At 40.0% G+C, this 13,782-nt stretch overlaps 1 protein-coding gene across 8 annotated transcripts in view; it reads right to left on the bottom strand.

The window, feature by feature from the left end:
* Nucleotides 1–13,782, bottom strand: part of ctnnd2a (catenin (cadherin-associated protein), delta 2a) — a 278,500-nt gene that overhangs the window by 3,220 nt on the left and 261,498 nt on the right. For all 8 annotated transcript variants that reach the window (XM_067578419.1, XM_067578413.1, XM_067578414.1 and 5 more), the window contains 3 exons: nucleotides 6,168–6,294; nucleotides 807–938; nucleotides 424–500 (listed from right to left, as the gene is read on the bottom strand). In XM_067578419.1, coding sequence (XP_067434520.1) covers nucleotides 424–500; nucleotides 807–938; nucleotides 6,168–6,294 — 336 coding nt within the window. The remainder of the gene's footprint in view (nucleotides 1–423; nucleotides 501–806; nucleotides 939–6,167; nucleotides 6,295–13,782) is intronic.

Raw genomic sequence — 13,782 nt, forward strand, 5'->3', positions numbered from 1 at the left:
CCAAATTTTTTATTCTTTCCCAGTCAAAGGCTATGATGCTTTCCATTAACCCTCCCTCCTCACCAGCAGATCCATTAAACAGAAGCAAATAATTAGCGCAATCAACCGAGGTAATGATTTTCATTGCCAGTCGGGTGTGGTTTCAGGTTGCAGTGGTTTGACGCTGCCTGAGCTGAGGGCGTGTCTCCATTGGAGACTTTGCCCGTGTATCTCTTATCACAGCGAGACACCTTTTGTGTGCATGTGAGGGTGTGTGCTTCTTCCATCTTGCTGCTATCTCATTCCTAATAACCAACTTGTCATGACAGCATATGCCAATTCATGAGGGCCTTGACTACAGACACATGCACTGCTAACCATGCTGTGCTGGTGTGTGTACATGGTAAAAGCATGTAGTACATTTATGAAGAACTATTAGATCACCTGGTTTTGCTTGATATCATCAGTGGCGGTCAGGTAAGAGTTTCGGAACAACGTAGATGTCCCACAGGATACTTGAACTAGATGAAAAGAAGATGGAAAGAAAAGAGTAAGACAACACGTGTGGATGAACGATAAAGATAAATACTTCTGCTACTTCTAAAAATAATAATTTAGGGATACAACTAAACCGTGGGAAACTTCACAATTGGCTTAGTCAAAAATCAGGAAACACTGAGAGAAAGACAAATACAAACACACAAACAAACATACTGTGTGTGTGTGTGTGGGAGGAGGGGATGGGGGGGTAAAATAGAAACATTTAATTCTTCTCTGTCTCTTCATCACATAAACAAACACACACACACACACACATATACACACACCTGCCATGCCGTCTTTCCGGGATGTGTGCTCTCCTTTGTTGCTATGGAAACCAGCGTTGGTTGCCGTGGAATCGTAGTCCATCTTGCGTTCCTTCAGACTCATCATCTCTCTGGGGGAGGCTGGAGCGCTCGCTACACACACACACACACACACACACACACACACACACACACAAATAATGAGCAATAAACCCAGAACAGCATGAGCCTTCACTCTCTGCGTGCTTATATTTGTGTGTGTGTGAGTGTGTCTTGGTCTTTCAAGGTGCACAGTCATTATTCATCATTTAGCTTGTCAGCACAAAGGGTCACCTCAAGCATGTTAAAGACTTCTGGGAATTCACTCACACATGCACACGCACCAGTTTTTGGACACATTATCTGAATATCAAATTTCACAGCTTGTACATGTTTAGGTACCATATCTCCTTTTTTTCTTCATGTGCTTAAAGTTCATGTGAAATATCCACATCTGAATCTGACAAACTATACATTGAAGGTCACTAATGAGCAGCTTCCTTTGCAAGTCAAACATGTTAAAAATAATCGTGATGGATGCAAACACTTTGCAACCCTCATTTAAACTTCAATCTTTTGCAGCAAAAGATTAAAGTTCATTAAAGTTTTAAGTCAGTGTGGCCAAATACTGCACCAGGTTGAAAGTACATTACAGTTTACAGCAGTTGTTACTGGCTTTTTTTTGTATAATGTACCCTCACCGCCCTATCAGATGAGCTCACATGCCCCTTCTGCGACACCACCTGTCATGCTCCAAATGTGTTTTAAAGTGGATGTTATTTAATGCTGCTAGTTGTATTAAAGTAGATATGGTAATACATTTTTTCCATTCAAAGTGATCCTGGAATTGTTGATTAGCTTGGCAAAACATGACATATTATCAATTTATCTAGCACTTTTAGCTATGTATTTTGATTTCTCTGCTTGTTTGTGGTCCCTATTATGTTTCACAGCATGTGGTGCTATGGGGGCTAAGGTTGATGAGAAGTGTCTTGTGTAGTCAGATTATTGAAGCTACTAGCTAATTGGTTACTCTGACAATAAATGGGGACATTATGCACATTTACAGGTCTATATTTGTAATCTGGGGCTCTAGTGGATTATCTTTGGATGATTTACATGATTTATGTCAAGTTTTAGAACTTTGACCATGTTTAGCATAGATATCCAAAATCATAACACTATATAAATGACCGAAAATCACAAAAAGCATAATATGTCCCCTTTAAGATTAGCCTAACACCAAGCTGTAATCCTACTTGTGTGTTTTATTTTAAAATAGACTGTTACTTTTACAGTACAGCATAGCCTGATGGCTGATTTCTTCTCAAACACCATCCTACTGCAATTTAAAATCAAGTATTTTACTTCCTCAAAACTCTAAATGTTTCTATTTCTGTCACTTTCCCAAGCTTTTAGACCAGATCTATTTTACACACATGAATGCATCACCACACACATGCTTGCACAAACTCATACATAAACACGCTGCACAGGCAAGGACAGACCCAGCACACATACTGTATGTACAATATTTTATTCCCAATCTCCCCCCTGCCTGTCTCTTTTTCACACGCACGCACACACACACACACTCAGCATGTCACTATGTAATCCCCTTATAGCATACTTAAAGTGCTTACTCAGTCCCTCTTATCTTGACACACTGAATTGCCAGAATCCTGCCTACCTGTGTATCAGCCCCTTCAGTCTGCTTAGCTAAACATTCCTATAACTACCCATCATACATATAGTATTTAAATACAGTATACCCTCAGAAGTGAAGGACGTTCTAAAAATAAGATCCTTAGACCCGTTCAACCCAACTTTGGGTTTTGGGAAAATTCCAGATGACTGTGGAACTGTATCTACTAAAGAGAAACACATGTGCATCAATACCTGATATGTGTGTATGAATACCCGACACACATACACGCGGTTAATGGAGGGCACCACTCTCAGTTGCACCACAGGAAATATTTCCCACGTTTCTGGGCCAAAAAAAGAGAAGTAATGCACTCCAAAAATCAGTATAAAAACACCTTTGTTCTCTTTGGTTGTTCTCCTATACCCTGATAATAGCTGCAGGGCAAAACACTTACAAATGTGGCTAACCAAATAGAATAAAGGCTTTTAAAGTGATTTTTGGAGTACCTTGGAATCTCTCTTATCTATTTGAATACTAAAGGCATTTACACACCTATAGTTTGTTTGCTTTGGTCTGAGTCAATTGATGAGTTAGTGAACTTGGTGCATTTTCCCCCTGGTTTGGTTTCTTTTCACACCAGAGAAAAATCCAAGCGAGCCAAAATGCAACATCACAAACCACATGAGAATGTTTACTTCACTCATTGGTCAGATATTTATGAGGCGGGAGCAACAATGTGAACTACTCAGTTTGACCCTCTAAAGGGTCTCAGTGTGGTTGTTTGTGATTGCTGAGTGCGATTACTGTGTTCATACCTTTCCAAAATGAATCGCACCAAGGGGGAAAATTAACCAGAGTTCTACTTAACCAGACTAAAAAGTCCAGGTGTGAAAACATCCTAATCCTTTTTTAATCAAGCCATTCAATGTCTGACATTAAAAAGCAAAAGAGCATTCTCACCTCCTATCTGTTTCACAGCTTTTTCTGCATCTTAAGACATCGTATATGCTCACACACACAAATAATACCCATATACAAAGGCACACACACAGGATGAGATACCAATTGGTTGTGGTGAATATATCTACAAACATTTAATAAAGCAAGAGAAACACAGAGGAAGACAGGAGTGAGAGGCTTTTATAATGTTTTGACACATTTGATATTTAATTTTCATCATTTGACACCTCTGCAGCAGATTCCATTAAGGTGGATGCTCAAACCTGTCACAGACACCCACAGAGATCGGTGCCATCACTACTGGTTACGGTTACCGTGGGGACCTGGCTTGTAACTGCTGGATATGAGAGCCTGGGAGACTTGTTCTATCAGTGCAAAACACAGCAGGACCCTGTGGGGGCCATGATGGATGCAAAGGTCTTTTTCTCTCTGTGTCTCTCTGCCATGCTAGCAGCCTGTAACATCCCCTACTACTCTCTATCTCTTTCACAGTTTTACCACTCTCTCCTCACACTAAATCTTTCTCTCCTCCCCTCCCAGTGTGCCCGCACGCCATCATTACTCCTTCTCCTTTGATCCATCTCTAAGGGGCCAAATCGCAGAGTCTGGAGCGTATGCAGAGAGGAGATACAGATGCATGCCGTTGTATGTGTGTGTATGCGTGTGTGTGTGTGTGTGTGTGCATGCGATGAGCCGGCCTGTAAAGAGTGAGAGATCAGAGAGTGAGGTGAGAAGAAAGTAGGATTACTGCAAAGAGGAGGAGGAGGAGGAGGAGATGAAACGGGGGAACGAGAGGAGGCGGACGAGCAAAAAAGGCGAAGGGGGAGGTGTGGAGAGTAGAGAGGGGAGGAGCAGGAGCAAAGATGGGAGTCATTTCTAGCCATCTCCCATTTTACCCCAAATTCAACTAATGTACAACGGACGTTCACAAATTTCTCTCCACATTATGATCTCAAAACTCTTTATTTTCAATGTCACTGGCCAAAGTCAAATCCTCATCCTTCACTTCCTCCTCCCTGCATTAACCATCCCTCAATCCCTAATTCTTTTTGCCTTCTTGCCTTTTCTCTTTATCTCACACTCTGTTTATCTCATCCCTCCCTCTTTCTCTGTCTCCACACACACACACACACACACACACACACACACACACACACACACACACACACACACACACACCTCTCCCTCACTCCCTGTGTCTCTCTCTCTCTTAGCTCGGTCCTTGAAGACCTCTCTAAGCCGGGAGGAAGGAAAAGTACTTTTCTGCCTCATCAGCTTGCTAAGCCCGGTGTGGAGAAAGCACAGCTAAAGGCCCTTCTACTACTGATGCTAACAGCTAATGCTAATGCGCCCTTTGCAAAGCATGAAGGCCAATGGGCTCAAGCTAAAGGCTAATGATAATCACACTTTACAGCATGAAAGCCTGTGGGTGGCAAGCACTGACGCTAACAGCTATTTAGCCCTGGCATAAAGACTGATTGACTGGTAAATGTTGATGCTACTGGCTAATGTCCAATTATAGCTAATTAGAATACATGTGTGTCCCGTACCTTCAGGATGTCGTCAGGTCCCACATACATGTGCACACATAAATTCTCATTGTAGTTTTTTTTGATAAACTAAAGGTAAGACAAAACTTTGTAGTTTATGCGTCTGAAACATATGTAACGATGAAATGAATCCCTAAAACTGCTTTAATCAATGTTTTTATATAAACAATGGATCAAATGACTATTGTATGTATAATGTGAAAGGGGTCGCTCATAGTGATAAACCTGCAGAGGATTATCACCCAACCCCTCAGCTCTATAGAGCTTTTTATTGTTACATCTCACTGTTTTGGCAACTTTTTTTGGTCCAGACACAACAGGTAGCTGTTTTCATTAAAAAAAATCTCTGATAAACCCACTGTGAACATAGTGGAGAATCTAGCTGCTATAGCTAGATCCATCTAGTTGCGAGATATTATTCTCAGGAATTGTGGGAGACCAAAGCAGAGCTAAAGGGAGAGTGAATATTAGACTCAACAGGTGGCCAAACTCATTACTTAGAATAAAATGTTGACATTTCTCTGTGTCTGCTTGATGTGTAAACAAGCAACTGTTGCCAACAAGTTTTCCAAATCAACTTTATATGATGATAAAACATTAATCTTATGTTTTCAGCTTGTTTCCAGTGCCCCCAAGTGACCAAAATCAATTAATGCAGGTTTAAGTCTGAATTTGAATAACCAATGTAATGCAAACAGACAATTTTTCCTGTTCTGTTATTCCATCATCCATTTCAACAATTGAAAAATCAAAGAGGAAACCCTGCCCCCTTAAAAAATAAACTTATTTACTTAATTCTTAATATTTGCTTTAACCTTAATATTCTGTAACCAGGCCTCCAACTTGTCAAGAAAAAAACTTTTACTACTAGTTTCTTCAGCCCTGGTCTCATTTCTCCTTAACTTTTATTGGGTTGAAGTATGACGACAGTCCTCGGCTTCTTTGTGCCTGAACTTCTCAAGACCTCATTGATCTATAGCTATGCGAGATTACACAGGACTAAACTTAATCCAAATTTAATCTTAACCCTAAAATAACATCTAAGGAGGAACCTCACTTGACAAAAATGTCCTCAGTTGGAAGATCTAAAACTTAAACAGGTTGTTAATAGAACAGCAGAACAAACAGGCAAACAGATATAACACATGCATAATCACTCCATTGTATTTGTCATGTGTTCCTCACCGGAGCGGTTATTTGGGGACGTCCTGACAGGTGAGACGGAGGGAGTTCGTGAGGATGAGTAGGGCCTCTGTCTGTCTCTCTCTATCGTTGAGGCAGAGCCCACAAAGTGATACTGGGAGTAGCCGTCCTGGAAGACAAGTATAACTGTGATAGGCAGCCGCACAAATAGAAAATACATTATACAGATGGTTCAGTGTTTTTAAGTGTTACCGACTATTTTACAAAGACGTGAAAAAAGGGTCTTTAGTCACTTCCCTTTTTACACATTTCAAATAAATAATTTGAAGTATATCTGAGACCTTATGAGAGCCAGAGCACATTAGAATTACTTGTTTTTGTTAATCTCATTATATCTATTTAATTTAGTATCACAACCTCGAATTAGGTGAGATGAACATTTATTGGTAACCGTTCCTTTTACAGTCCCCTAATTAGTAAGTATTTATCCAGTAAATATATGATAAATTATAGTATATTATTGGGTTATTACCACTGGTAATAAGTAGGTAAATACAGAGAAACTACAGCTGAAATACTGAGAAAAACCTCCACTATTACCTATCAACTCAACTAAGTACCATGTAGTTGTGACAGCCCAAGTTTAATTATGTTGATGTATGATTGAGTGGTTATTTGAGTTAATACCAACCTAAAACAGTCACAATTACACAGTACCATATATTTGCCGGGCCAATACTTACTAATTAGGGGACTATAAAAGGAAGGGTTACCCATTTATTATAGACATTTCAGGACTTCATGTTTTCAACCCCTCATTTATAATCATCCCCCCATCTTCTACTTTCAAACACTTACATGCTACTACTGCAATTTTCAGTGGATGAAAATAATTTAAAACCATTTCATCTCAAGGAAGCCACACAAGTCCAATAACACACATTTGGTAAGAGCACAGTCTGAAGTGGCACTTCAACAATACCTATAATGCTGATTCAGTGTTGATGAATCACATCAAAATATATTGCAGCCTACCTGTGTCACAACACTTACACCATCAGAAGCATAGATGAAGTATTTAAACCATAATTTTAGGCGCAATCTGTGCCTGAGGATTTCTCTGATACACAAGTAGAAAAAAATACACAAACAGTTTTGTACATATGAAATGATGAATGAAAGAATTTAGTGGCCACAAAAAATCAATTTCCAGTAGATCAGCATGGGTCAAACTGAATGTGAAATGTTCAAGAGGAAAAGTTTGTTCTTGGTTGTCTGTTACAAAAAGGACTTGTGTGTATAAACATTTGCATGAATATGGCATAATTAACTGAAAATTCAATATTAGATTTCTTGAGTTTACTAACCTGGTAGTCTAGTTAACAATTTATTCTGAACACTGAAGGACATTAACAAATACACAACACCCACACATGCTCATACAACTGTCCAGTAAACAACACAAATGAACACATTTGCATCAAGCTTGAGCTTAGTGAACATCCCACTGTCCTTGTAGAAAAAATTAATACAACTAACAACTCCACAAGCATAATTACTGCAGAGCCAATGACTTTATATCTGTATTAGTTCAGCAATGATTGGAGCAAAGCCCTTTTCATAAAAATGGATTATGACAGTCAACAACAATCACAGAGCTGGAACCAAATTCAATTTAGCATTAAGATAATTGGGTACCTCTGAAAGCAAAGCACAAGCAGATGATAAAAGATAATGGAGACATGTTCCATCACAGCTTTACTGTCTGGGGGCCTCGGCTCAGCAGTGGGGAACCGGTTGGACTGTGGTGACTGTGAGTACATGGGAGAGGTGAATCACTTCAGTACAGTTAGGCTGGAGAGGAGGAGAACGAGATGACTTAGAGATGAGGCAGAAAGAGAGGGAGGAGGGATGGAAAGCTGAGAAAGACAAAAGATGACAGAAAGTAATGAGAGAGAGGAGGAGGGAGATGGAGGGAGAGTGATGACGGGAGAATAAAGATAGCGAGAGGAGGAGAGGTAACTAGACAGAGAGAGAGAGAGAGAGGTACAGATGGACGTAGAGAGACCGCAATAGAGAGAGAGAGGCAGAGAAAGAGAGAAGTAGACTGGAGTGAGCACAGTCCCATGTCTTCCCCTAACTCCTATTTCCTGGCATAGCACTGAGGACTAATAGAAAACTGGATCCTCTGACACCCAGTAGGCTAGTTCAAAGGTAGCTCACTTCCAGTCTCCTCCATCCCTTCCTCCCTCAACTAATTATCCACCACTCCCCCAGTCTTCTGACCCACCTTGTTTCACATTCCTTCTCTCCTTTTTTATCCAGACACATCTCATTATAAACCATGTAACCTCCTTATGGTACACCGGACCACAGTGCACTTGGACACTGTCAAACTGTCATGCTGCTCAAATAAACACTCAATATTGAATGACGAATGCATTTTGCAGAGGCATATGTGCCTGGAATGAACCACTGGGCTCTTTAAGGCCCACCCCCAAGCTAAATCATGAATAATTAAACTTTACAATAATTGAATTCACAAGAATGATCTTAATCAGAGAAGAGAGTATAGAAGATAATATGTATACAATGTATTAAATTGGCTGTCTGAGGAATAAGTTTCACTTTTTATTATTACTAACTTTCCCCGTTAACATACTGTTTCTTCCCTTATTTCTTCTTGGACAGCTTTAAGGTTGCATCAATCATTACATGTTCCAGATCTTCACTGAAGCTTTATTATGTTCATACTGTGCAATATTCAAACCCATGATACCACATAAGTCAGCCTGAAACATTTAGTATCTTGGAGAAATCCACTAGAATTTGAAATAAAATTCAGTGGGTTTGAACAATGACGGCCTGCGCAGCATTAGTTTCTATAAACTGGCCGGGCCATCAGCCAGTCAATGAGGTTTAATGGGTGAAATAAATATTGAATCAAAATTTCATATGGGACCAAATCAGACAGCAGGTTAAAGTCTGAAGTCTTTTCTATTAGTTTTTTGCACCATTTTGTACTATTTCCAAAGCTCTGTTATGCTTGTTCAGTGTCTGTCAGTATGTACTTTACACTGTGAGCTGACTATATGTCCCAACACCTAAAGACATCATCTGCTCCATGGAGAGTGACTGATCTGATTCTCACCTATTCTCCTCCTCTTACCTGCTTTTCTTTCTCTTTCCACCCACCTCCTCTCTCTCTCTCTCTATCTCTTTCACACACATACACACAATCTCTAACACTCCTTTCAGCCCCTACTGTAAAAATGAGAGGAGAAAAAAAAGGAGAGCTGGTTGCCATGCAACCATTCTGCCTGTTGCTCTCACAATCACTGGATGGTTAGTTGAAGGTCGCAGGACTGCAAGGTAAAAAGCAATTACTGCCCCAACAAATTAAGTGGATGTGTGTGTGTGTGTGTCTAGTAGAGCTCGTGCTAGACAGGAATTATGGCAAAAATTGTAAAAGGTTACACATGATGAGTGGTGGGTCCCCTCAGGGCCTCGGTGCCCACTGAACATTGTCATTTTTTCAGTCGTTCAGTCCTTTTCTCTCTCTCTCTCACTCATTTCACCCTCAGATTTTCAGATTTACAGTTGCCAGCGCTTCACTCTCACACGATCCATCTTTGCTCACAGGAATAATGTGCCTCTGACCTTTGCATGCTTCAATTTGGTTGCTTGTGGTTCTGGTGATTTAGGAACTGACCTTTATTATAGGTAAAGTAAGTAAAAAAGTAAAACTTTATTTATATAGGACCTTTTTTAACACAGGGGTGCAAAGTTCTTTACATCAACATCGGCACACAAAGAAAAAGAGAACAAGAAAAACAGAAAGAAAAAGAAAACTGAACAGAAAAATACATACAGACATAACGCACATACAAACACAGAAAGCATACAGCAACCAGTCACCACTCAGTATTGCAGTATTGCATTTATTGCAAATAGCCCAAAATACTGTAAGAGTGTGCTACAGCTCTACCTCTATGTCATCCTTAAATACTGTTAGCTTCTACACCAAGACTATCTCACCGCACCTTCATCTCCTCTGTCTCTGTCTCTCCCTGTCTGACACAGGTGAACATCAGAGGGAAACCAGGTGAAACACAGAAGCAGCTTCTGAGGCCCGCCGTTGGTTTGATGTCTACTGAAGTTTTTCAGCTCATCTCCTCTCTCCGTCTTTTCCTGTTTACACTGTGTGGTAACTAATTTTAGCCCTCTCTACAAGAAGAGAATCTCATCATTTTATTCTTAACATGCCTCACAACAAATACTTGAAAGGTCAGGCTCATATTGTACACATATTTTAATACACAACTGTACAAACCAAATATTGGAACAAAAATATGACAAAGTAAGCATTTGTAAATAATTCAAAGTATTTGCTATGACCTACTTGAAGCACCGGATGGGTGCTGTTTGTTTCATTACAGTCAGAGGCTCAGACTGTGACAGCTACTTCGTCAGTAGAAAAAGGAAAAATACACGATGACACATTTATGGTGCAAACTTTCTGGCACCTTTCTTTCAAATGTATTCATTTTATTTACAAGAACATCCTTAGAATTATGTGTGCAATGATGCTGCAGAGGACTAGGCTGTACAAACAATGACCTCGCACATATACAGAGACATTTCTCTCTCCCACAAACACTCCCACATACTGAATTACACATTGCTGGAACATATTGTAAATCTGTCACACGTGTGACAAACACAGCATCTCTCTGACCCTGAACCCCATCTGTCACGTATGTGCGTATCTGCTTTTTGTGATTTGTGTATGTTTGTGATATATGTGTGTGTGATATGAGTGTGATATGTGTGGATGTCTGTGTGTGTGTGTGTGTTTGATTAAGTGCCGGAGCTAGATCATTTATCAAGAAATGAGGCACGGCAGCCCAACAGAAATTACGCACTGAACATAGTTATGATGAAGTGTAACGGTGTGAATATACAGTATGAAATTTAGTGTTTAGTATATGTGTGTGTGGTTTATTTACAAAGTGTTTCAAGTCCTTGTTTTCTATAGTAATCCCCTGACTGAACAGTACTGCACATTTGTTGTTTACTTAAAAACACCTGACCTGTGGCTTCCCTCCAGGGAACTGTAGATGAAACACTGTACACATACACACGCTGAAGAGGACACATCAAGTCAAATAATCCAAATAAACTCGAGTAAAAGTAGAGTTTTACGGCACTCTGGAGACTATTATACATGATTCATCCTAAAGTCAGAGCTTGTGTTCCTACCAACAGAGTCTGGCTTTGGTTTATTAATGACTGCTGCACCACCGATCTTTCAAGTCATCTCAGATGCTATTTTCATACAGAGTTACTGTTTATTTATGGTGCCTCAACTTTTCCGTTTTAGCGCATTCAAAAACTGCTGGGCTGCTCAGCCCCAGTTCTGTTGCGATTCTCTTTTCTTTCTCCCTCTCGCTCAGCCTCGACTGCTCCCATGGTACTTTTGTAGGAAGTGATTAACTCTTCTTACCGCGGTTTGACAAAAACATACAGATTCAAAGACACAAACACGCACACGCACAGGAACAAACGTACACGTACTTTATATCCACGCGCAAAATTCCACACAGTTGGAAAGTGTGTTTCAAAACGCTCTCATTACTTGAAACTTCAAAGCAAACAACTTTTTGCCAACAAAGCTCAAATTGACTCATTATTGACCCTACACTCTTCACCACTTTCCAAAACTAGACACACACACACACACACACATTACTCAAGTATGCTTATTTTCAAAACCCCCAAAATTTTAAGAATTCTCCTCACTTTCTTTCCTCACTTCACTCTTTCTCCCCTTTTCCATTCCTCTTTTGCCGCTCTCTGTTTCTTCTCCTTTTGCTTTAGCTCACAAACATTTTTGCCGAGACACCCGACTCCACTCTCGTCTAAATTGTATGCTAATCCATGTTTGGATTGGAGGCTAACAGGATTTTTGCTGCACCAAACACCCATGAACTAATACGTCATGCAGGGATACTAGCAGTAAAGTCACTTATTTCGAGCTCTGCAGTCGAGTGATAAAGTCAAAGTGAGGATCCTCTAACGTAACAATTTCCACAGTTATAAAATTAGGCTGCTTTGTCACTAACCAGGCTGTGTTCATGCAATTTAGAAAGTTAATAGCACGGTATGACTTCTATCAGCCTTTAAAAGTATTTTTTTTTAGAGTAAATATAGCATAATGCAACAGCTTAACTAACTGAACTGCTTAAAAAGTGTCAACGTGTGAGAGAATTTAAATTGTTTCTGCTGTTTTAATTAAAGTTGCCTTGGGTAAGAGCAACATTTTAACTGCTTTACAAGATGTTGTTCATTCAAGATTATGATGAAGCACATGCGTTAGGATGGAAGTGGAGATGTTAAAACAGGACAGACTGTAGATGATATCTTGTTTCAATTTAAGGATGATGGATGAGGCTTTTTGCTATGATGGAGTGAAAAAGTCTTGTCTTTTGGTCATTTCTCTTTTTTCCACATATGTGATGTTTAAACCATATCGGATCAAATGAGACAGGTGCAAAACTCATTTTGCTGTTTCAAAATGTGTGGCTATTTATTTCCGTTTGAGGCAAAGATGGCTGTGGGGTAAAAAAACAAACAAATAAATATGCCCCCCCCCGCCCCCTCCGCCTGGCTGCCGTCAAAGCTAATGTCCTTCGCATCTGATCATTTGAGTGTTATGCCATCCAGTCGAGTGTAATGCTATCCAGTGGCAATGATTAGAGAAGTGTGAAGCAGATGAGGCTCCAAGGGGCCACATGGGAATACTGTTCTGCGTTATACTGGGGATGAGAGGATGACGAACGAAGAGAAGGACAACGTCGACAGGATGAGGTGAGGACACGCTGAGTCCATGGGGAGGTCTGTCCTGAAGTGACTGTAGCAAAAATCGGAAGACTCGGGCTCAGATGGAGCCCATGAAAAAATCTTCATGTGTGGAAGTCATTTGGTTAGATATTAAGTTGAATGCCTTTATGTTTCTCACAACAGGTGGAACAAAATGCCGTTTGGGTGAAAGATTTTGTTTTCTAGTGTCTAATGCACTAACACCTTCGAAAGCTATTTCTTCTTCTATGTTTCATTCATATATGTGTTCACACCTCTGCATAAAATCGTGCACATAGCTCAAATAAACTATCAGCGTCTTTCTTCTTTTTTTTCCTTCCCCACAGATATGAAGCCAGATTCAAAGCCAAGGACACCATCCTGGAATGTGTTACTTACCATTTCTAAACATCTCGCTGAAACTTGATGATTAGGGCCCAAAAGTTTTAGTGCGCTGAATGGCAAATAACCTTGGTGGCAGATATTCACTCAACAACACTCATTACTAAGAAGTGAAAGGAACAGAACATCTGTCATTACTTTTAATCAAGTTGCAAGTGTGTGCCGGTATTTGTCATTTGAAAAGAAACAAAAGAGCTGAGAGGAGGAGAGAGTGGGTTTCAATAGTGTTTGTGTATATGAGACAAAAAGAAAGAAATAAAAGAATATGTGAGAACAGCACGCACACCCATCATCATTTCTCCAGACCTTACGCAGTTTTTCTGCTTGTTTGTGTAATTCTTTGTGAGCTACAAGTTAGCTTTTGTATTGATGAGCTACAGTTTCCTGGTAGCCA

This window comes from Thunnus thynnus, chromosome 21 (assembly GCF_963924715.1).
Source record: "Thunnus thynnus chromosome 21, fThuThy2.1, whole genome shotgun sequence".
NCBI classification, from domain to species: Eukaryota; Metazoa; Chordata; class Actinopteri; order Scombriformes; family Scombridae; genus Thunnus; species Thunnus thynnus.